Source organism: Brienomyrus brachyistius, chromosome 4 (genome assembly GCF_023856365.1).
Source record: "Brienomyrus brachyistius isolate T26 chromosome 4, BBRACH_0.4, whole genome shotgun sequence".
NCBI lineage: Eukaryota > Metazoa > Chordata > Actinopteri > Osteoglossiformes > Mormyridae > Brienomyrus > Brienomyrus brachyistius.
The window spans coordinates 30270518-30295460 of NC_064536.1; the positions used below are offsets into that span (position 1 = coordinate 30270518).

At 51.4% G+C, this 24943-nt stretch overlaps 1 protein-coding gene and 1 long non-coding RNA gene across 2 annotated transcripts in view; one reads left to right on the top strand and one right to left on the bottom strand.

Annotated features, from left to right (window-relative positions):
* Positions 1 to 22314, bottom strand: part of LOC125740823 (heparan-sulfate 6-O-sulfotransferase 1-A) — a 51043-nt gene extending 28729 nt beyond the window's left edge. The window contains exon 1 of the mRNA XM_049012523.1: positions 21818 to 22314. Within this exon, the coding sequence (XP_048868480.1) occupies positions 21818 to 22314 (497 nt within the window). The remainder of the gene's footprint in view (positions 1 to 21817) is intronic.
* LOC125740844 (uncharacterized) lies at positions 21024 to 23577 on the top strand. Its single transcript, XR_007397785.1, has 2 exons — positions 21024 to 21550; positions 21853 to 23577. It is a non-coding gene; the product is annotated as an uncharacterized LOC125740844 (long non-coding RNA).
* Positions 23578 to 24943: the final 1366 nt, after the last annotated feature.

A 24943-nucleotide genomic window follows, 5' to 3' on the forward strand; every position in this document is an offset into this window, starting at 1 on the left:
TTCTCAATTTTAAAATGCACAGAATTAAATCCAGCTTATCCGACAGCCTCTATGTAACAATAATGTACAAAAGAGATCAGTCATAAATTATTACCACACTGAAATCGATGCTTCATGAATACTGCTCTGCATTACATGCATCTACAGCAGCACAGTCCCCAAGCAACTACACTTACTCCGAATCCTCCTTGTGGACTTTCTGGTCATAAATCCTTTTACCTCAAGTCAGGCAATGTGGCTGCCTGGATGCCCATCTGTATTTAGGAGATTTAAAAATTTCAAAAATAAAAATGTCACTCAGGATATTAGTGAGGAAGACAAAATAATAAAGTCCACCTGACCTAATTTCTGGAGGACATCATAGCCATTTTCCAGTGGAATGCATCAGACCCGTTATTTAGCTACATTTCTACATTTTGAAGTAAGCATGAAAGAGATTTAGTACAAAGGAAAGGAGATAACAATGGCTACTTTAATTGAATCTATTTGGCAAAGGAATACGGTGGGGGGATGAAGGTTTGCTTGCTTATTTTTTGGAAATGACTGCTTTTTACAGAGAATGCTGAGTCTTTTCATGAGTTTGGGGTGGGGGCGAGGGGGGGCTTCCCCCATACCCCCCCCTTCCCATTTTATGGCACAGCTCTGACAAATCTGGGGGAGGGTGGGACAGCTGAGAATGGCAGGTAAGTAGAGGACAGGGTGGGGACAGGCTGGGGGGATATCAAATTTAGATGGAGGGGGGGGGGGGTGAGAGAAGACCCACTCTATGTCAATTTTTACCGCGTTTCGTGAAGATTCCCGGAAAAAGTCCCTGGGGAGGGAGAGGTTTGGGAGAGAGCTTTTGGTGTTCCCCCAAGAAAACTAATCACTACAGAGCCAGAAGCACTAGAAGATGCCTTCTGTGGGACTTGGAATGCCAGCTGAAATCATTTTCTGGGGGGGAGAGTGGCCCCACAGCCGGAGTTTATTTTAAGCATGCTGACAGACGACTTCATTAGTGACCACAACGGGCCCGTTGATTTCAGCAGCCCCCATGTCAAGATTTACCGTGCAAAATCTCACACACCTGGGTTTGTGGGCACCCTGGGTTTGGGGACACCTCGCCAATCATGCCGGGCCTAACATCTGACTCACCTCTAACTAAACCTTAACACTTAAGCAGGTAGTATCAAAATATCCCAACACAGCCATGCTCTTCCAATCAGACCACACAGAAATCGACTGCTGCCCAATTAGAATGTAATTACCTAGGCTGCCCCCATAATCCCCTGAGAGAATCTCTCAATTTGGAACGATTTGGCGAAGTCTGCTTTTCCTAACACATCCTGACAGTGACTCACTGAAGTAATCGCATGCTGTTTTATACTTGTGAAAGAAGCGCATGTGGCACTTTGTACCACTATCCATAAGACTTAATCAAATTAGCATCACATGTTAGTGTTCAACATAATTAAGATCGATTAACTGCTCAATCAGTCCAATTAAGCATTTCAGTTGCTGGAATAATTAAATACCTAATGAAATAATTCATAACAAATTCAGAATAAGAATGTTTATTACTCATTTACCTCAAGGGCAGGCCCTTTTTAATTAATGAAAACATTACAGAAATACATTATGACTGACTGCAAAAGCATTTATCACACACAGGCTCCAGTTTCCGAGGTTCAGAAGAACCTGGATTCATGAAGGAATCACTTGGAACATAACCTGACGGCGGCTGAGCCCCCCCCCCCCATCACATCCAGGCGCCGCCTGTCCAACTGTCCCAGAATCCCGCGGGGCTCAGACCCCAGAACAGTACAAGTGCTGTTCCACAGAAATGCCCCTACTGAATATGACGTGCAAACCACATGAATCTCTTTTGAATAAAATACAGCTGAGAGACACAAATGAAGATGGTGATATAATTCCCGATGGGCCAGACGGGCAGCACTGGGACTGGTCACTCCCCTCTCTACGCTCACTCATTTTCAAATATTAATAAAGATCAGTCGCCACATTGCAGATGGTTCTGGTAACCAGGAAAGTCTGTCGTCTGTTGTCTGGGGGGGAGGGATGCCTTCCGTCTACATGTGTTGCTAGTTTAGGTCCTGCAGTTAGGGCTGCATCTCTGGGGCAACAACACCAGAACCTCCAAACATGGACCAGAGTCTGCAGGAGAACGAGATATATACTGGGAAGGTGAGAAGATAGACTTATCCAGAAGCTGCTCAGGCCCATGAACAAGTTACTAAAGGTGAAGGTGGCTTCCACCCCAACAGCCTCAGGCCCGCAAGTGAATAAACATTCAAAGACAATGGGGAAAAGTATGTGCAGATGGGCTATTTACACAAATTGCAACAGGTGACACAAAGCGTCCAATCAGCTTCCGCCTACTCTATGTCCTGGGGCCCCCATTTTACATAAGCAGAACAGCGACAGATCTGACTGCAGAAACAGGCCCCCAGATCTGCGAATAACATGACATCCGCCACCACCCCAGCCTCCTGTGCCCCACCTACCCGAGCCTGTGGTCAGAGCCAGCCGCTGTGCCAGAATGTTCCTAGAATCTGACGTTACGAGGCCAAAGCTGGCAGCCGTTAGGCAATCTCAGCTTAATCTGTACTGGTGCAGGATAAAGGGGCGTGCAGGTGTGGGGGCAGTGCTTAGACCGGGGGGCTAACCTTGCAGATTGGATACTGGGAGATGCCCAGGAGATAAGGAAGCGCTGATGAAGCAGAAGGTGTGAGAGAGGGTGGGTGGGAGAAAGAGGAAGAGAGGAAGATAGAATGAGGGAGGAAGAGAGGGAGACGGTGGGAGAGAGGGAGAGAGAAAGAGAGAGGAAGATAGCATGAGGGAGGAAGGAAGGGAGAGAAAGAGATAGTATGAATGAGAAAGAGAAGGAGACAGAACGAGGAAAGGAGAAGGAGGGAGAGAGGGAGAGAAAGAGGGAAAAAGAAAGGGGAGAGGGAGATCAAAAGAGGGAGGAAGAGAGGGAGATAGGACGAATGAGAAAGACGGGGAGATAGAATGAGGAAGGCAGAAGGAGGGAGGGAGTGAGACAGAGAGAGGAAAAGAGGGAGGAAGAGAGGCCTGAGGGAAAACAAAGAGAATAACAAGAGAAGCTATTCAGTTGCCCTGAGTGCAGGCACCCCCCCCAGAGACAACCTCTCTGGGGGGTAATGATTCGCCCCAGTCAGTGCATGGACACATATTTATTTGGCAGGAGACCAAGAAGGCATCAGTTATGGGGGCGGAGTACTTCCAATAGAGCGGGGATGTGCCCCCCCCCATCCCCCCCCGCCCCCCCTCCCCACATACACAGGTTTATAATTATATCTTTGTGGGGACTCTCCGTTCATTTTTATCCCAACATGACAACCTTAACCACAAGTAACCAAGTAAAATACGAGACTTTTTTGATTTTTAATAAAAAAAATTAATATAAAATATATAAAAAAAGGTTTATATTGTGGGGACCAGCATCTTTTACTATAGTGGGGGATATATGGTCCTCAATTACCCGCAATTTGGTAAATGCAAACCTACCCACATACACACCGCTGTCCGAGAAACTCAGAGCTGAAGGCGAGACCTGAAAACTGTGAGCATGAATAATGCATCAAATAAGCCTCCCCCTCTCCCACACAGACGCACACACCCTCCTCCCCTTTCTTGCTGAGAGTGTTTTGATGCACACTGTCAGTCTACCTCACAGCAATGTGGCTCACGGTCTCTGGGGGGGGCACAGGAAGGCAGGGTGCCAAACAAGACTGAAACCACTAGAGTACTGCACACCTCTGTGTGTGTGTGTGTGTGTTTGTGTGTATCTGTAAAGGGGTGGAGGGGGGTCCTTTTGGGTACCCCCACTGAGGATGTACACAGTATAACTGTACTGGGGGATGCTGGGATTGCAAACATGTGTTTGACTGTCTATGTCAGTGTTTGTGAGGGACTGTGCGCGCGCCTTCCTCACAAGTGAGATCACAGTGACGGCGGACATACCGGCAGCGGCACCGTGAGCTAACCGCATCCTGACCCGGAGTACAAGGCTGTCACATTTAGGGAGTCACCAGGAATTTGGGAACGAGTTTTCTCATCCACACAATACCCTGCTGTGCGGGGGGCTTCAGGGAGGCACTGTGACGCCCCTCCAGCTCTCTGTGGTGGACCCTGCAGACATTACCCCCCCCCCCCTCACAAGGGCAGAGGTCTCAGTAAAAGAAGGGTCAAACAAAGATAGCCAAACATGCATCCATGTGGGACACCAAGGATTTAGGGGCCACAAAAGACTCCTCCCCACGCCACCCCCCCTCACCCTCTCCAATCAAGAGGCCCACCTGCTGAGCACGACGCCACACAGCAAGATTGGCGCCCTCGTTAACGCGCACGCCTCCCCCGGTGCTAATTAAGCGAACGGCACACCTGCAGAGAGCCACCGTCCGACAGCTGCCTCCTCCTCTCCACCTGGCAGATAAACTCTGGGGGGAGGGGGCAACAGGGAGGGGCGGGAAGCTTCCGAATGCCTCGTTTCCTGCTCAGCTGGGCGCAAGCGAAACACTCGTCTGTTTGTTCCGTGGCAGCTGTCGGTGCCGTTTCGGTCGCCATGGCGCCCCGAGCCTCGCCAAGCAGCGGCACATGTGATCTGGGAAGGTGCGGGGATTGGCGTCCCCTCTAATCTGCAGGGTCCACCACAGGAGAACCAGGAGCACGAATCTATTCGGCAGCTGGGCCTCGGCAATATGGCTGACGAGAGAAGGCAAACATCCGAGCAGCTGTGACGTCACTACCGCTGCCGTGGGCGACAAGCCGTGCCAACAGAGTCTCTCTCCAGCATCACAGAGGTGAAAGACAAGGAAAACAGAGGGATCGCACAGACACACACATGCACGCCTGCATGTACGTACACACACACACACACACACACAAACACACACAAAGAGTTTTAGGTCCTATTCGATGCTATCATCAGTAGGCAGTTGGCTCTCCCTTTTCGACACTCTCATCACAGTGTCCTCGCTTCTGAGGGAGCACATCAGGACACTGTCCCGTGGCTGTACCCACCCCACGCTCAGCCTTGCCAGTGCAAAGAAACCCAAACCTGAATTCCTAACTAACCCTAACCCTAACACCTAATGCCGAGTCTGTTACAGAAGAGAGGCACGTCTGAGGTCTGGTTGCCCCGCAACCCTACTCCTGTCAGTAAACCGGGAAGGTTGCTGGAGTCGCCGTCTGACAACTCAGGAGGCATCTAGAATGTTCAATTACGCTTTACATTAACTCTACCTTCCTCATACCTTTATAATGCATTCATAGAACATTCAGTGCATCTTCGTAATGTATTCATAAGCACCATCTAAGTATACCTTAACATCCATAACAAACATTTTGTGATTATACAGTTATGTTTCTTATTATCATATAATGCTTCTTATGAATGTTTTCTGAACGAGTGTTATACAAATCTATTATGAAGGTGCACCGAATGATCTACAAATACATTATAAAGGCATTATGAAGGTGTATTTAATGTAGCGCGTAATCAAATTATTCTCAGAAAAATGACATCAATGACAGCTTAGGGCACATGTTACATGTTAAGAAGCTCAAATTAGAGGCAGGGAGACCACACACGGCACGGAACCGACACAAGCCGGAACATCCACCCACAAAAGCTCACATGGGGAAAGGAAACACTTAGCCTAACTGACAAACTCCACACTCGCTGGACCAGAGAGGCGGACATGGTCTGCCATGGTTGTAAATCAGGCCCACTTCAGAACATTCCAGATGGAACGGCCTACCACAAACAGAACTATCTCAGGAGGCATAACCAGCGCAGGAGACTCGCTGGTTGACCCGAGGCTGGCTGTCACACGCATATGATAATCACCTAAACAGGATATGTGGATCTGACCAAGTGGCGTGAGGTAATGGAAAGACCACTACGGGAACAGGAGTACAAGGAGAGGTCATCCAGCATACCCTCACGTCTGCAGTGCCTGCTGGCACGCATTCCAGCAAAACAAGAACAAGCAGGATCCCACACAGGCAATGCAGGCCAGTGTTTTGTGAATTCTGAGGAGGACAAGACACCAAGACAAACACGTATGATATCTGGTCCTCACCCAGGGTAACTTTTGGCATCTTGGGAATTATGGTTAATGCAGGTCCTGAACAGCCGCAACCCCTTTCAGAAGGGATGGCAGTCACTTCTTGCTTCACTCATGATGAGATACGTGAAGCTTAATTTCTTCTTCTTGAAGCACTAACAACCCTGCATGACTCACCACTAGCACAGAGTCAACTCTGGGTGACCGGGGACCGGGCAGACTAAGCAGACCATCGAAAGCATGGGTGACCTTCTGCAGACAAACCAGACAAATCAGAGCAGGACGAGGGCAACTGGCCAACAACCAATCATGAGTGACAACACTGCTTATCTGAAGAGTGCACCAAGAGCAGCAATGGGCTGGGATGGAGGGAGGAGTAAGGAAGAGCAAGTCGGGGAAAGCATCATAGGGCAGAAGCACATCGTCACCCATGTGCTCGTGCTCTGCACAGCACTCTGCAGGTCACCTCCAGAGAAGTCAAGACGTCAAGATGAGTCAAGCGAGGGACAAGATGTTTCCCGGGGCATTTTTGCCATTCGGCATGGTGGAGGAATTCATATCGGGCTTCCTGCTGTTCTACCAGCCTCATCTCCTCTCCACAGCCAGCACCGCAAACAGTGACAACTACCCAGGCATCTACCAGCTGACAGACCAGCAATGCTGGCCTCCCCATTCACTTGAGGAGAGAATTTATATTCGGGACGGTATCCCAGCGAGTTAGCTGATCATCATCAACCTCATGAGAGCAATCCCAGAACATTCACCTCCCTGGAACCTCAGACTCCACCAGCCATCATCAAACCTGCTCAAACTCATCATCGTTACACCGCGATTCTATAAAAATGGTGCCGTGAGCCTCGAGCCATGGTTTATTTTGACTGCCTCACTTGAAGTTCTACCCCATGGTTTCCTGAAATGTGAAGTGCGATGCCAGTTTAAAGATACGCCGGGGGTGTTTTTGCATTGACGTCGGCCTGATGTGGCCTACATTTCCTCCTATAATTCCCTTCAATCCCTACAGGGGGCCCTAGAGAAGCAGTCAGGTGTGCTGCAACAAAACCTAACTCAGAAAACCAGCCCGGCGGGACAGAGATAGATTGGCGGATGTAACTGGCAATTAAACGGGAAAATATATAAGATGTCCATAAGACAGCAGGTAGTCGAGTAGTTTAAAAAATGATTTAAAAAAAATGTTGCAGAAAGAGTTCGCGGAAGAGTTCTCAGCTGTAGTAGCTGATCTGAATGCCTTTAGTAAGACATCTATCTGGAAACACAGAGCTGTGCAAACCATCAGAGCTTCTTAGAAGCATCAGCTATGGATTGGACGTAAAGCACTTAGTAGTTAGCATAGCCTCTCGGTCGCTGCGGGAATCTCCGTCCTGGAGCTCAGTCACATGGTGCAACTGCACCGCAGGTCACATCAGGGGAGAGATTAGATCCTCATGGTGAGCTCCAGGGGTTTGGGGCAGTGAGAGGCAGTTGGTGGTGAGCCATCAAAGATGACGCAATGGAAACGGATGGACACAAACGTCGGACCACATCTCAAGAAGGTGAGATCTTGGCAGGGTGTGGCTGCATCATCTAACACTACATTTGTCAAGCAGGCAGAGAGCGCAGAGCGCAGGTGATCGTGTTTCCAGCTGTAACCAGCAGGGGGCTGTGACTGCAGCCCAGCGAGCGGCGCAGCACTACATCATACTAATGAAATCAAGCAGCCGAACAGGGGAGTAATGTTACTCTGGGGGGGGGGGGGGGGGGGGGGGGGCACTGACAGACTTCATCTGCTTCTGCTGTCAATGGCTTACTCACTGATGTGGAATAAGAGGGAAACAATGGCGGGGGGGCATGTGGGGGGGTGGTCTCAAAACTGACATTCATGAGATCTGAGTCAGGCCCGCGGAGCGGAGATGGAGGGGGGGACATGGGCAGTTTCTGCTATGATAACATCGTTGCCGCTTTCGCAGCGACGATAAACTGCCCGCATTCTCCATGCCGGCGGCCCAGTTTATACTGCTGACTGGGACACGGTCGCCTATACAATTTCGGCCACGCTCTTAAACCGCCTAAACACACAGGAACCGAGGAGCCAGGGGAGGGCTGATGTCAGACATGATGATCCACCGGGGGGTGGGCCCAGCATTACTCAGATCACTCCGTTTCGTTCCTGAATGGCTGCTGCGTGCGTGAGACATGCCACACAATGTCCTGAAGCCTCGATGAGACATGCCACACTCCAGATACAGGAATCGATAATATCTCAGGCAAAATCAAAATGAGATCATCTGTATTATTAAAAAAATGTATTTACTCCCATTGTCATCATTCCTGAGTACGGCTCACTAACCCTCTATGCCTGTGATCGGGCGTCTGTGGTTCCTTGCGCGAGGCCTTTAACCCCCAGTTCCCTGGGTGACGCTACGGGTGACTGCCCTTCACTGCCTAGCTCGCTGTAAGTTACATATGTGTCTGGAGAGCAATATGGGGTAGGCAGAAAGAGTGTTTCCCAACCGGGGTCAATAAAGTGTCTTTAATTGAATTAATCCTGATTCCTGTTTCACACGCAGGTAACACCGATCACTGCCTGGGCACCACGTGCCCCGCCTACGACAGGCAAACTGCCGACGCCGACATACATAAAGAGTAATGGTGTACAAACCCACACTACAAGATGCTTGCCTCAGCTTGCATTCTGAGTTAAACTACATTTATTTATACATTGTAAATTAAACAAAATTCCAGTCTTTTCCCATTCTTGTCACTCTAAATGAGCACACTGCCAAATATAGTAGCTTTTAAAATGCAAAGATGAGATTTTTGTGCGCCCCAGTAAATGGGATCTCAAGACTCCTCCAGGGGCCGCTGAGGCGGACTGGTTTGGTTGAGCACATGCCCGCTTGGTGCCTGGGCCAGTCGTGGTCTGTGCTGCGTCCTGTCTATGACAGCCCAACTAGCACCCTGGGCAAGCCCTCACCCCACTGACAAAGCGAAACGGGCTTGCTAAATCAGCACCCCTCCAGAAGATGGCTGACCGGCACTGCCCGAGAGGAAACATTCCTGTTTGGGTGAGCACATTGATCACAGGTAGGGGAGATACCTTCTGCTGTTCCTGCCTACCCCCCCCTAAAACCTCTCAGATTCTTTCAGGTGCCACTGGAGGCTGCCTGTGTGTAGAATACAAAGCTCTTAAGTGCTTCAGAGCCTCGTTAAGTTCAACAGTTGGCCGTAAAGTAAAGTTCCCCTTTTTTGAGAATCTGACGTAAATTTCAACACTTAAAAGGGCCAAAATGGTTACTAAGCAAACTTAACAAACAGTGACACTGGCTGCCTGAAGCGACTCTCCAATCAGAATTCCTGGTCACAAATGAAAGATCATGTGACAATATTTATGCGTCCCAAATAGCTGGGGAGGGGGGCTGGGCAGGCGGAATCCTGCACTCGCCTCCGTGAGTCCATTGGCATCGTCCCTCAGGGGGTCATACCCTGTGGTTCACCTTTCACCTTTGTACCCCCCCCATGTCTGAAGCACTTAGCGCCAAACCGAACTGGCCCTTGATCCCGCTGAACTCTGCAGGTCCGTTGAGTGGAGCCAGGTCACACTGATGACCCCCCCCCCCCCCCAATGGACCACTGTCCCAAATGCCAAAAATAAATATGCAGGGGGCTGCCAAAGTAATCCTGGCCTTAACCTTAGTGCCTGCCCAGTGCTCAGCTTCAGAGGTCGGTGAGCTCGCCTCGATTTCAATGCAATCCTCAGTTGTTTGGAGTTAACTGACAGCAACAGGCTGCTTCTTGTCAGTGAATTAAGAACAGATCCCTCATGCTAAGGCTGCGTGCAATTACAGGGAAGCTGCACGAGACAAGGGCTGGCGTCCACTTCCCAAGCCCTGATCCATCAGCCTCATCACAGCATCCGCAGTCCCACCCCGGGGTCATGGGGAGGCGAGTCCCTGACCCAGACGGGCCTTTAGATTCAGAATTGGCCCCGCAGAGATCGACGCTCTCTCTCGTCGACGTGATCTCCATTGTAAGCACCTGTGTCGATCGACTCAGACAGAGCTCCATCTGGCTGGCTCCCGCCGTCTGAAGGACCGCCAGGGGGTGCTGCAGGCGTGCCAAGTGGAACCCATGTCCAGTGCTGAAGGGCATCCCCAGACAGGCAGAACCCACCCTGGCGCCAGGTCCCCCTTTGCTGCCTTACTGGCCTATTGCTTCTATCATCGAGCCACTTAGCTGCCACGCTAATCCAGGGCGAGCCGTTCGGGACCATAGCTGGAGTTCCCCTACTGGGAACCAAACCAGTGTTCTTGGGAAACAGGGCGTGGCTGGAGGTGGATGGTCACGGATGGTCGGCGTAAACCTGTGAGCACGGCTTCTCGTCTCCTTTCCGAGCTGCGTGACTTTACTGGCGATGTTACACCATGCCAGCTGGTGATGTGTGTCTCCATCCCACCCCAGCATGTCTGAGGGCGGGGCTAAACACAGCAGATAACCAGCACTGTTCTGTAGTCTGATATGGGGAACGCGTGCTCACCCCGACTCCTGCAGACACCAGGAAGGAACCTAACTAAGGAACCTGGAACCACAGACCCACGGGTCAGGAGAGAAACTCTCTGAGTGGTCCTGAGCAAAGCCATTTCCGCGGTAACCGCACTGCGTTTTCATCCCCTCCGGTTCCGCCCACTAACCCTGTGGGACTTCAGGTCTATATGTAGCCGCTTCTGACCAGGGAAACCTCATGAGCGCATGTCCTCTGAGGTCACCGCACGCACACTCAGCTCCCATTCCCTGATCTTTTTCTCAGGATCAAATGTCTATTAGGAAAAGCTGGGATGCATTAAAAGGGCGTGCTGTCTGAACGCAGTGGCACACAACCGGCAGGGCTAAATGCAGTGCTGATTTACGGGCCAGAAGCGCTAGATAAAGGATGAGGTCTCAAATCCCCCCCCACTGCCATAGAAAATGTAGACACACGGATTTATAGCTGCGGGTGGTGGTGGTGGGGGTGGTTAGTGTCAGAAAGTGCCGGAATCAGATCAGTCAGATCGGATCCAGCGGCAGGGACAGTGGTGGAGGAGATGTGGCAGTTATGTTAAAACGGCGGCACGCAAAATCGTTGCGGTACCAGGACCTGAATCAGATGATTCAGTGTCTAGTACATGCTAAAGGCACATAAGCTGCTTAAATAAATGCTGTAAGGAAAGCTAATACTGTCGGGAATATGCGGCCAGCGGGCCTCGTTATCTTAGGCCAAACGGGCGGTAATGAGTGGAGTTTATGGCACTAAGTGATGACCTGGTAAAGCGGGGGCGGCGGCCGTAGGTCAGAGACACCCTCCCTCTCCGCTAATCAGTCCCCCAGGCGGAGTGCTAACGGACTTAAGCACTTGGAAAGGCAGGTCTTCCACTGAGCCAGCGCTAAGTCCCTCGCGGCAAGCCTCACCGCACAGAAGCGCTAACTCCTCCCCAACGACGGTATACGGAAGGAGAATGTCCTCCAGCGTATATTACCAAGGAAATAGGTAGGAGACTAATATTCCTGCCTTAGACCATCAGCCGAGGTGTCCTACTGGCGATAACCATTCACTGCATCTGGGAGCACAATGAAAAGCAAACCAACAGTGTCACTGATGTTAGTTTGTAAAATGAAAGTCGATGGAAGAATCAGTAAATACGCATCTTAAAAAACATGCAGCGATCTGGACCTTCCTCCTCACAGAGACCACCTGTAAGTCACAGAAGAGGCCATCTCACTCGCTGCGCGGGTGATTAGACACAGAGCATCCCACTGAAAGATCCAGAAGGTCGAGCAAGCGCCCGCCAGGAGCTCTGAGTGGCCCGATAGGCTGCTGTGGGGCCCGCAAGAGAAGTCGTGAACTCTGGATGAACCATTAATGGATGCAAGGCTTCACCAAATACTCACACGCAGATCATGACCGCAACATACAAGTGGGCACTGCCCTCCCCCCCACCACTCTGAGCAGAGACATGGATCACACGTCGGCACATAGCTGTTAATGGACCTCCATATGGACTCTCTCTCTTGTCACAGTGTGCGACTGGCCACAAGAGGAGTGTGAAAACCTATCCATATTTGCAATTATACAGCGAGTATACAGACCCTGAAGACGAGGGTGGTGGGAGGGAGGGGGGTGGCAGGTAGGGGCTCGTGCTCCCACCAGGGGATTCAAGCACGATGTCATGATGAAGCACAATGAGGCAGAAACGAACAACAAGGCACCATGTCGCTCCCCCTCACGGGCACCAATAAGAAAAAATCACTTTGGGCTTGCTGGCCCATTACTCAACAGTCTGTATCCGCCCCCCCAAAAGAATTAATGCCTTGTGGAACAGCCCAAGATGGGACATAGCTCATCGACTCAGCACAGAAAGGATGGAAAACATGAGGCCACACCCTCCATTGCTATGAGGCCACACCCCCTTTGCTATGAGGCCACACCCCCTTTGCTATGAGGCCACACCCCCATTGCTATGAGGCCACACCCCCTTTGCTATGAGGCCACACCCCCTTTGCTGTGAGGCCACACCTACCTTTGCTATGAGGTCGGCAGCCCAACCACAGGGTCTCCATACAACGTCATGACTTCAGCTCATTCACCAACTCAACCCCCCCTGCCCCCCCCCCCCCCAAAAAAAAGAAAAGACTAAAGCAGGGATGGGCAGTCTTATCCAGAAAGGGCCGCTAAGTATCCCTAATTAGATTACGAATTAGAGAACTGATTGGCTAACGAGTCCCGACACCTGGGTTTGAATGGCTGAACTAAAGGTTACGCTAAAGACCGGCATACACACCGGCCCTTTGGTGGGGAAGACAAGTCACCCCTGGACTAAAGTCACAGTCATCTGAACCCCCGGCACCAGCAGCCCAGACCCCCTGGAAAACTCCAGAACGGGCCGTGGGGGTCCTGCTCATAGAAATGGGGGCCCCGACCCGAGAAAGCCTGCTGTCCGATCAACTGGGGGCGTCATGGAACACTCAGAGGACACACGAGGGTGGGGGGTTGTGCATGTGTGTCTGGCTTACAGCATATTGGCAGCAGGAATAAGTAAAAAGTGTCCAGCAGAATGCCTACCCCCCCCCGCAGCCCACCCTATCCCCCACCCCCCGAGACACGGCCGTGTATTACCATTCTCTCACGATTGAATTAGCACGGTTGTCAGATAGTAGGGTTTGCTTCACACGCCCCCCCCCCCCCGCCCCCCCCCCCCCGCCACACACTTTCAGTGCTGCTGACACACTGCCTGAGAAAGGAAGATAAGTGAAGAACCCAGAGCTACTGTCATCCGTAGAGGGGGAGCAGGATAGGAGGGTGACAACGACACAGACAGACACACAGACAGACACACACAGACAGACACACAGACAGACACACAGACAGACAGACACATAGACAGACACACACAGACACACAGACACACAGACACACAGACAGACACACAGACACACAGACAGACACACACAGACACACAGACAGACACATAGACAGACAGACAGACACATAGACAGACACACAGACCGACAGACAGGCAGACAGACAGACAGACAGACAGACACACAGACACACAGACAGACACATAGACGGACACACAGACACACAGACAGACACACAGACAGACACATAGACAGACACACAGACACACAGACAGACAGACACACAGACAGACACATACAGACACACAGACAGACACATAGACAGACACACAGACAGACACACAGACACACAGACAGACACATAGACAGACACACAGACAGACAGACAGACAGACACATAGACAGACACACAGACAGACACACAGACAGACACACACACAGACACATAGACAGACACACGCATGCGCACGGTTCACATATTCATGTCTTCATGGGGACTTTCTATCGGTAAGACCCTAATTCCAACTATGACACCCTTAACCACCACCCAGCCCTAACCTTAACCATAAGATATCAAACAAAATACAAGACTTTTGGAATTGGTTTTTTCATTGCATTCACAGATTTTTTTATAAAACTGAGTTTCCCCTTAGGACTGAAAAAATGGCCCCACAAGGTACAAATAACAGGTTTTCATCACAGTGAGGAAAAGTGGTCCCCACATTGTAACAATTACAGAAACACAGAGACACATCCCCCATGTGGGTCCAGCTCTCTGGCCTCAACCTCTGACCACCCCACCCCACCCCACCCCACACAAAGCAGGCCTCACAGAAACACAGCACCACCCCCCAGGAAAATCCCCTGAAGTAAACCAAACCATACGGCTCGGCTTTTCCCGCTTCCGGAAGCATCCTAGTGCCTCTGACGGTTACTGGCGGCACCCCATCCTCGATTTAGATCCACCTCCTCGGTAGGAAATCATAAATTCGGGGGTCTAACCTTCAAGTTACACAGCTAAGCAGGAGATGCAGCAGCTCAGTGAGCAAGCTGGGGCAACCCAGGGACCCGCACACACGGCATGGACATGACACCCCCCTTCCCTATTACGGTCATGTGGGCCGCTACCACTATCGGACTGGGGCCCGTTATCGGCACGGCAACCCCAAGCGCCTCGGAGACAAGGTGCTGTGATTAGTCAGGAAAGGCAGAGTTTCACTTTTACATCGGAACATTAAACACGCACGCAGACTGATAGTCAGGAGTGTTTAACTTACTTCTGCTATCCTGATGGCGCAGTGCCCAGACCCCCCCTCCCCTAAAAATGTCCCACAGAGCCCCTCCTGGCTTTCTGTGGGCCGCCCCTCTGAGTTCCCATGAAGTGGAGAGATTAACTGCCTCCCCTTTGTCCCCCGTTATCCCCTGGCGGGTTCTGGAGGTCAGCAGGGCCCCGCCTCCCTGTCCCATTCACGTTGTTTAACTCATTCAGACCCCCCCCCCCCCCCTTTGGGATGCCTCTCCAGCCAGTTGTGAAGGCACTGACACTCAGCAGTAAAAATCCAAAGCCGCGCAGCGGTGCGGACCAAACCAAGCGGGCATGGGGGGGGTCATTTTTATTCCATTTGGCTGCAAATGAACGTTAATGTTTCGTGACAAGGATCGATTTTTTTTTTAATCTAGGGGAGACCGTGAGGGATTCTGGGTGAAAGCACCACTGTCCCTGTGGTCGTCAGCACCGGAGGGTTTTGGGCTTCAGAGCGCAAGAAGGAGCGGCAGCAGCACCATGAGTGGCAAGCCAAACCACCCCCCACCCCAGCCCCCAGCCCCCAAGGCCACACCCACCCCAGCGGCAGCGTGGGAAAGGCAGCCTTAATGCGCTAATTACCCCTCAGTTGGCATCAGGCACAGCGCCAAGACGAAAGTGAGCAGGATGTTTCCTGCTTCCCTGCCTTCTTCCTGCTCCTGCTGCTGTTGGTTCTAGAACAGGGGCAGGCAACCCTGATCCTGGAGTGCCGGTATCCAGCAGGCTTTCCATCCTATCTGGTCTCTGATGATCCACACCTGATCTAACTCATCAGGCAGGACAGAAAACCTGCTGGATACTGGAACTCCAGGATCAGGCTGCCTGCTCCTGTTCTAGAACCTTCTTTGGTAGAAAACATACTCCTATAAATACTCGTAACAGAAAAAAAGCAAACTTGACCACAAAGACGGATGTAAGGGGGGGGGGGGGGTGACATCTCCGCTCATCCGTGCCCCACTAGTCCCAGGAGGTCCAGCCGTTCCCCCGCTTCCGGAAGTATCCGTGTCTCGCTATCAGACATGGAAGGGACACTGCGCCCTGCAGCACCCCCCTCCGCCCCCACCCTGATCCCCGCAGATAAGATGATCTTATGGAACTGCACTATAAAGGGGCGTCACACAGTGGCTCCCAGCAACCCCAGGACCGACTGCCCCCTCACCCGTCTTCACTGCAGTTGCCCCAAAACGCTCCGCCATCCTGCAGATGCTCACCGGCTTCAACACCCCCCAACCGCCCGCCAGCCCGCCGTGTTTCTTGCACCCACTGTAAATGTTCCGATGGGGGCCCGGCGTTTGGCCAGCGGTGAAAAAGCAGGAGAAAGGTTCAAATTGGCAAATCCCAGCATGGCGCGGAGACACTGGAGTGTGGCGTTTCGCGGGTGACTCATCCATGGGCAGGGTTACACGCGGGACGGACTATCCAAGGAAATCATGTTGGCACTCCGTCCTGGAGGAAGCGAGTGCATCTTTACCTTCCTGAAGCCGGCGGGGGCAGTGGGGGCTGAACTGCTGCCAGCCTGACGAGGTCGGGTTCCAGGTCTTCAGCGGGTGGCATATAATCACAGCAAGGTCACACGGTTGCCGGCAGGAACGAACCGAAACAGCTGCGTTCCCAGCGGTTAGTGGCCCTAATCACCCACCTCCCCCATCCAGCCACCCCCCCCCCGCCCCACACAGCTTTGGGGGTCGTTACTGTCATTTGAACCCCCCCCCCGCAACCCAGATGCCTGGGCACCGAGAGCCTCATCAAAGCAACATTTCCTACAGTCTTTCAATAGTGTCCCGACAGAATTAAGCAAAGGCGACGTTGCTGAGACGTTACTTTGGAACCATCGGATGCCATGGAAACTGTAACGTGCTTCATTTAGCACATAAACATAGACAGACACACGTATAGACACAGACAGACAGGGACACACACATAGCATAGACCCTGGTGACACTGAGCACTGCTCCCATCCAGGGGAAACAACGCTGGGTACCTGCTCCAGGATGTGGGAATCGTGTTGAAAGGCACAGCTTAAAAATAAAGGGGGAGGAGAACATACGACTCAAACCGAATGGTGCCAACAGCACCGGTGTCCTTTTACAAGGTGAATCAAGGTCACCCTCGCCCCCCCCAACCAGGTGAGTCGTAAATCCGACACAGGCTACAGTGGCATGTGTGGCTTTTAACCACTTCCTGCCTGAAGGTTGTCGTTCTGGAGGGAGCTGCTTTGTGCGGAATACTTAATGTAGACAAATAGTCAGAGTGACCTAAAGAGTGCAGATAAGAGGGAGAGGGACTCACTGGTTCCATAACTCTGCTGGAGACATTTCCAGCCCTAGAACTGCCTATTCCCAGTGCCACTGTCAGTGACAGGGCCGACTGCAACCCCACTGAAGAGCTGTGCCCCTGTCCTCGCCGTCACAGGAAGAGGTGACATGGTCCTTCTGCTGCACCGGCGTCACCGGCACGAAGGCAGGGGTCTCCAGGGGCCCCATGGTGCCGTTTTGGGGCCCGCAGGGAGGATTTCTGCGACCGCCAGCGGCCTGGATGGAGCCAACCTTCAATCCAAGCTGATCCGATCGGATTAGCGGATCAGTGCCGCCAGCAGAGTTAACCCAGTCCATGGGATCAGACCCCCCCCCAGCTGCCCAAAATCGAGGCGGTCACCTTCTCCAGCTGGCGTCCTGCACGCGCGGCTAATGCTACCCACTTAGAAACCTGCCTAGATCTTCCCCTTCTTAATGGCATGGCGGAGATAACCTGACCTGACCGGGAGGTCCTCACACGACCAGGCGGCTACTATAATGTACCAGAGAAACCCTTTGGGATTTGAACCTGCAACCTAATGGGGCCTTTTCCACGAGCGGTCCCGCCCTAAGCATGCACACTGGAACAAGTCATAGTTGAGCAGGCTTGCTGGGAGGAGGAGAGTTGCACGCCTATCCACCACAAACACCCTGCTGACCCCCCTCCCCCCAAACAACGGCCGCTGAGTTATTGGATCAGCTCTCATTCCTAACGGAAAACACAGGCTCTTTGTTCCTCCGTCTTTTAAAACCTCAGGTTATATTTAATTAGGTGCCAGACTCTCCATCCCTTTGTAATATCTGACGGTGCCCCAAACAACAGGGGGGAGGGGGCATCTTCCTGATAGACACGGCTTTTCCACGAACATGCCCCCCCCCCCGCTCGAGGGACAAATGAGCACAAGTAGTGGCCTGTGGGATTGGCCCCCCGGAGTGGCGTGCGGGTGTTAGCGATAGCCACCCCTGCTGCCAGCCGGCTCGGCGAGAACAAGCCTCTCTTTCAGAAGCAGGTGTGGGCTTCCGCTGAAGTCACCATTTGTAATCACAGGGACCGCCATAACTGGCGACATCTGGCCCAATGCACGGGGACCGCCGTAACGGGCAATAACCGACACAATGCACGGGCGCCACTGTAACCAACGGTGACCGGCCCAATACAGGGGGACCGCCGTAACGGCCAACAACCGGCACAATGTGCAGGGGCTGCCGTAATGATCGACAACCGGCCAAATGCACGGGGACCATCGTAACAGGCAATAACCGACACAATGCACGTGGACCATAGTAACGGGCAATAACCGACACAATGCACGGGGACCATCGTAACGGGCAATAACCGACACAATGCACGGGGACCATCGTAACGGGCAATAACCGACACAATGCACGGGGACCATAGTAACGGGCAATAACCGACACAATGTACGGGGACCACCATAACGGGCAATAACCGACACAATGCACGGGGACCATAGTAACGGGCAATAACCGACACAATGCACGGGGACCATCGTAACGGGCAATAACCGACACAATGCACGGGGACCATCGTAACGGGCAATAACCGACACAATGTACGGGGACCATCGTAACGGGCAATAACCGACACAATGCACGGGGACCATAGTAACGGGCAATAACCGACACAATGCACGGGGACCATCGTAACGGGCAATAACCGACACAATGCACGGGGACCATCGTAACCAACGGTGACCGGCCCAATGCACGGGGACCATCGTAACGGGCAATAACCGACACAATACACGGGGACCATCGTAACGGGCAATAACTGACACAATGCACGGGGACCATAGTAACGGGCAATAACCGACACAATGCACGGGGACCATCGTAACCAACAGTGACCGGCCCAATGCACGGGGACCACAACCAAAATTGAAAGAAAAACAAACGGGGCGACTTCGATCTGCTTAGCGACGACTAGTCATTGGCACATTTTGCGTAAAAGACCTTTTAATTGGCTGTTTTAATTGAGCGCCGGAGGCATGGGGCCTCAGGGGATGGAACCTGGATGGGCTTTTAGCACATCAGTGCAGTTAGAGCTCACCGCTGGGCCAAACAGAGAAGTCCAGCACTTCGGGACTGCACAGGATGGCCAGCATCGAGGTACCGAGGTTCGCCAATAAAACCCAGAATAGCATCAGAACCCATCCAGGCAGACCGCAGCCTGGCAGACGGCTTGCGGCCCGGCACAGGACGCTGCAGGGCAGGGCGTGACGCAGTAACTCCAAAAATGCAGCTCCTTAAAACACCGGCGCGACTCTTGTCGCTGCAGAGCCTGAAGAGCATGTGCCCTGGGGAGGTAGAAGTTTCTCCTGTCTGGCAATGTAGCTCTTCTGTTCTCTTCTGGAGTGGACTCACATCTGCTCCTCAAGGAGGTTGGGAAAAGGACCAAGCAGCTTCTGATAACTGCTGCTTTATGTCTTACAAAGATGCTTGAAGACCTTTGTTTGGTTTAAAGTCCCCAAGGACACATTTGTGTAAGTGTGTGTCTGTGTATATTTACATTACCTTTGTAAAAATAACACAAACAATAATTCACAGACCTCTGCACAGGGTGTAAACAGGGGGACAAAACACACCTATAATGAGTCTATACCACTTTTAACGAGTCGACAACACCTCATGACTTGAGGTGATGGATGACTGTTTAAAAGCCATGCCATAGAACAAGGAGCAGACAATAAATCCATCTGCGGAGAACGCGAGAGTGACACACAGCTCACGAAAGTGTGACATCAACCACAAAGTGGAGATCCCACCGCGAAGCGGCTGTCCTGGGCATATCCGCCCCCTACAGACACCGTTCCAGTTTGCTGGAGGACCATGTGCAGAGACTCCCAGGCATTGCGGACTCGCAGGATACGGAGAACAGAGACAGGAAAATCGGAGAAAGACTACCCCCGGTAGCTAAGCCTCGTGCATGCAAATCACAGACACCGAGAACGGCAAGGCTACAAAAGTACCATGACGATCGGTATTATGGGATATTCCCCATAAACAAAGCAATGTTCGAGCTGGCGAGGCAGGTCTGGGGCGATCGGAGTTTAACATCGCCCACCCACCCCCGTCCACAGACGCTAATGAAGAACGATCGCGGGAACCACCCACATTGGCACTTACTGGGCTGAAACTCATTCAGTAGTATTCACCAAAAACAGAGAAACAAGCAAGCAAACACCGCCCCAGTTTCATAAGGGGCGCTTTAAACACTTTAAGTGACGATTCAGGTTCCTGGCACAGCGCGATTACTCGGGTATTTCCCAAGGGGCACAGCCAGAAACAAACTGCCCTTATTCACCAGCCCTACTTGTGTAGCACTGAGTCTGCGGAGCCTGGAAGCGGCGTGCATGGGTGCCCGAAAGCCGGTCAGAGATGCAGATCTCCTAAAGTTCCCGCTCCTAAAGCTACTTTATTCTTTTGAAACCTTTTTCCAGTCAGTATTACTGGAAAGAGGGTCCCAGAGCCCAGCAAGCGCACAGGTGAAAGTTTCCACACAACGTGACGGATACCCTGCAGGGACGTGTGTTATTTACTCCACAGAGAAGCATATCCTGGTGATTTTTCACTGAAACATCGCCCAGACATTCACAGCGCTTTGCAAGCCCAGTCACCTTAAATGAATACAGCGACACTCCCTTAAACGTCCTGGATTCCGAACAAGCGACAGCAGAGAGGGTTGATTATTAAACCTTAGAATGGTATTTAAAACATCTGAAAAGCACCTGCTTTAACCATTAGAGACACTAATGCGTTCTGTGGGCCGCTATTGGGAGCGCGTACTGGGACCCCAAGGGCTGGATTTCCAGCCTGGAAAAGCCGAAACACTGCTGCTGGCACAGCATCCAAAATAGCCCGGGGCCTAGGTGGGTGGATCGGGGTGCGTTTCTACAGTCCTGTCTCTTTTGGGTTTCCCAGATTAAACCATTATGCTGAGAAATCGCTCTATCCATAGCAAATAGACAGGATTAAAATCGTTCGTTTTCATTGCCTAGACGTGCAATTCCTTAATGAGTCAGCAACACGGTTATTCTCGCTATAAGTTTGTTTATTAAATAACTACACTTGAATCCGGCCAATGTACATGTCCCACTGGCGTCTTAACGTGGTCCGGCTCTGTAGCTGCTGGCAAGGCGGCTACCAGTTTATCCGGTCCTTCCACCAAGCAACTGGTACCCGGAAAAAAACAGCTCAGCCTTTAATAAAGCGCTGATTTGCTACCGCGTATAATATTTACCCCGCCCGCTGCGCCGGGACGGAGGTTAACGCCGTGCAGTCCGCGGGGTAGCGGGTACCCTTACCCGCGGCCGGCAGTGAAGCGCAACGCAGATGTTCCACTTCATACCAGCCAGCTGGACTCTTACTATTTTGTTAATACGCTTCAGAAAAATAATTAAAAAAATGTTTATGTTTTGTTAATACAACTTAACTCCCAGGGCAGGCAGGTAAGAATGACTTTTCACAATCAGAGTCCTTTTATTCGACCATGTGAAAAAAACACGAGGAATTTGTTTTGATGCTTGACTTGAAACAAAAGTACAAAAACCAACAGATACAACGAAAGTGAACAAATAAAATAGAGGGAGCAGAACAAAAATAAAATGCAAATAATAAATATTTAATATGATTAAAAGTGATAGAAGTAAATGCGGAGTGCAAAGAGCTCGAGGTATTCCTCGTAGTCTGACTCTGACTGTCCACCCCTGCCGTACCTGTGCGTTTTCAGCTTGCTCTCCTTCTTGTTCAGCACCCCTGGCACGCAGCTGGTGAGCTCCGTCCAGTCGGCGTGCAGCCCGCAGCTCCAGCCCGTGGAGAAGCGCGAGAACAGCCACGTCTCCTTCCTATTCGGCCGGTAGCATGTGCACTTCTTCTGGCCGGGTCGGCAATCGCAGGGCACCTCCAGGCGCACGTTTTGAACCAGGTGGCGCCCGAAGGTGGTGCCCCCCGTCTTCTGGATGTGCAGGAACACGATCACGTCCTCCCCCTTGATCTTGAAGTCCACCGTGCGCTCCAGGTCCCGGACGGGGAAGTAGTACTTCTTAACGTAATGCGGGTCCGGAGTGGGGAAGATATCCGTGTTGTCCTCCGCAAGGTACCCCTGCGGCGCCCCGAAGTTCATCACCCCGGGAGCCACGTACTGGTACAGGATGAGCATGAAGAAGACGGAGCCGGCGACGATTAACAAGAATTTGCTGGTCCTCTCAACCATGTTCCTGCCAGGGGCGTCCAGACCTTACCATCTCGCAGTGATCGGTGTAGCGGGTGCTGGGCTCGGCTCCGCTGCCAGTATCCGCAGGACCTCTAGCCTGCAGTTGGGCTTTACATGGTGCGATTCGCCGGACACATGGCATGCACACCTCACCCGCTCCGTCTTCACAGCTGACTGCTGCGATCGTGCGGCGCGCCGCTGCGGCTCCTCTCTCTCCGAGCCACCACCACCATCATCATCATCATCATCACCCTCATCATCACCATCGCTGTCGTCAGAATCGCATAGATTAGCGACACCCACTTTCCCCGCGCATACACTCCCTACTCGCGCAGCCAGATACTCTCAGGCACAAGCGCATCTCACACAAAAAGAAACGATAGAAAGACATTTAATGCTTTGCTTCACGTCAGGCGCCCGCACTGTTCGGGGCGTAGGATGAATCTAAGCGCCTTTTCTGCTGAATCCACTTTTGTTTCACAATATTCCACGCATATGCAGAAGATAGCAAAGTATCACCTTATTTGTTAAATAATAAAATAATGATCATGTAACTGAAAGTTCATTCAGAACTACTTAAACGAGCTAAGATTTTCTATACAAAAGCCAAACTGGAAAAACTGGAAACTGGAACTGGAAATTCAGATTTCTTATAATGTTGGGGTTAACATTGACAGTTGCAAATTTACATATGAGGTTAAAGACTGCTTTGGCTAATTTTACGACGTCACTGAAAAATAAAATCTGAACAGTATTTAAGGGAAGGCGTACATTACGTATAATAAAATTATAATTAATATATGCCATTAAAAATTTTGCACAAGTGTAGAAAATTATCACGGAACACCAAGTATATATTATGGACCAAAACGTAAATAACCTAAGTGTGACAGAGACAGTGTGACTAAAGCAGTTTGCCGAGCGTTTATATGGAAAAGGGGGTCGTGAAACAGGGAATCAATCTTGTCAAGCGTAGAAAAGTATGATGTTTGAGCGGCGCTGCTTGCCTGCCAGCCGAAAGGGGGCAGCCGTCTGCAGTGTCTGATGCTGGATTTGAGAAACAAGCGGTCATTATGTCTTGTTTTGAGCGAGCTTGAGCGATTATCGCAGTTATTTTATCTGAAGTACACGCCAAATACGCAACTACTAAACACATAAAATTAACAATCCAGTTGCTATACAACATTAATACTACCACATATCCTATCAATGTTTTATCCTGTTTCCGGTTAAAATAATTAATAAATATTCCATTACTACATATCTAGTACCTAGTCACTGGCATCTTTCCCTGCAAGTACATGGCAGAGGCAGCCAGAACAAGATGCCAGTCCGTCACAGGGCATCTACACACACTCCCTACACTCTGTGGGCAATTTGAAGACACCAATTGACCTCACCATATGTTTTGCTATTGCAAGTAGAAAACTCGGTATCTGGAGAACCGGCAATCTCCACACACAAAGGGGGGGTGGGGCTCTAACCTGTGACCCTGGAGGGGTGAGACCACAGTGCCATCACCTGTCACATAAACAACAGATCCCTTTTTTTGCACCGTTTAACCCCGACTGCTGTGTGATAGGACCACGCTGACAGTTTCAAACCTTCTCAGGTACAGCGCCCCCTACCTCCCACTATGCAGAAGACATTGAGAAGCCAGCTCTGCCCTGACAGCCAGTACCCACCCAGAAACCCCTAAGAGAGCTGCATCCGGCTTCCTGTAGCTAAAGTCACCCTGCGGCCCGGCCCGTTCCCGGCGTCTCAGGCATGGAGGTCCGTCCTTTCGCTGAAGCGCTGACGGAAAGCACCAGGACCCCCTATCCCCGCTTCGATAAACAAAACCGCGGCTTGTCTGATCACGCACAATGATGCCTATGTGTGAATTCTCTCTACACATTCAGGATGCAAGTGTTGCTTTGTCATGTCACAGTGGGGTGATACTCCGATGGGGCTGAGCGCGGCCAACAAGGAAGGGCCTGTTTGCCGTTAACACCGTGATATTAAGACGGCGTTGTCTAGCGGCCACGGAACAGACGGACCGCTCTCAAACAGCATGAGAGGTCTAAGTTCTTCAGAACTTTCCCGTGACCTGTCCTTGGGGGTAGTCATGAAGCCTTTTAATATTTTTTTCCCAGCAGTGACTCTTAAAACAGGTTGGAAGGCAAACACACCCTGATGGTTTTTAGTACTGTGCTCTGATGGGTGGGGTCCATGACAGCCCCCTCCACCCCTGTTCCCCCAAGCGCCAGGGCTCTCTGTTTCTTTGTTTTCTTGGCAGAACGGTGCTGTGGAAGGGACGTGACCTAGAGTTCACGCACTGCAGAACTGGCCTTGGGCTGTTGTTCCTGCAGAACCTTCTGTGGACAGACTTGGAACCCGAACACCCAGACCAAAAAGCACATAAGCCCGTATTAAAGATGTTTATGGAATAAGGACTTTTCTCCTGTGTGTATCAGAGGCACCGTTCCTGTTAATAAATGTAAAATGGCGTGTCGGAATCGGTCCCTAGGTAATTCCTGAGCCGCTCCAACACACACTGACAGAACCAATGCTGCGGACTTTGATTTAAGGTGCGACGGATTTCCCAGTACATCAGTAAGCCCACTTTGAACGTTTTAAAGGCTCTGAA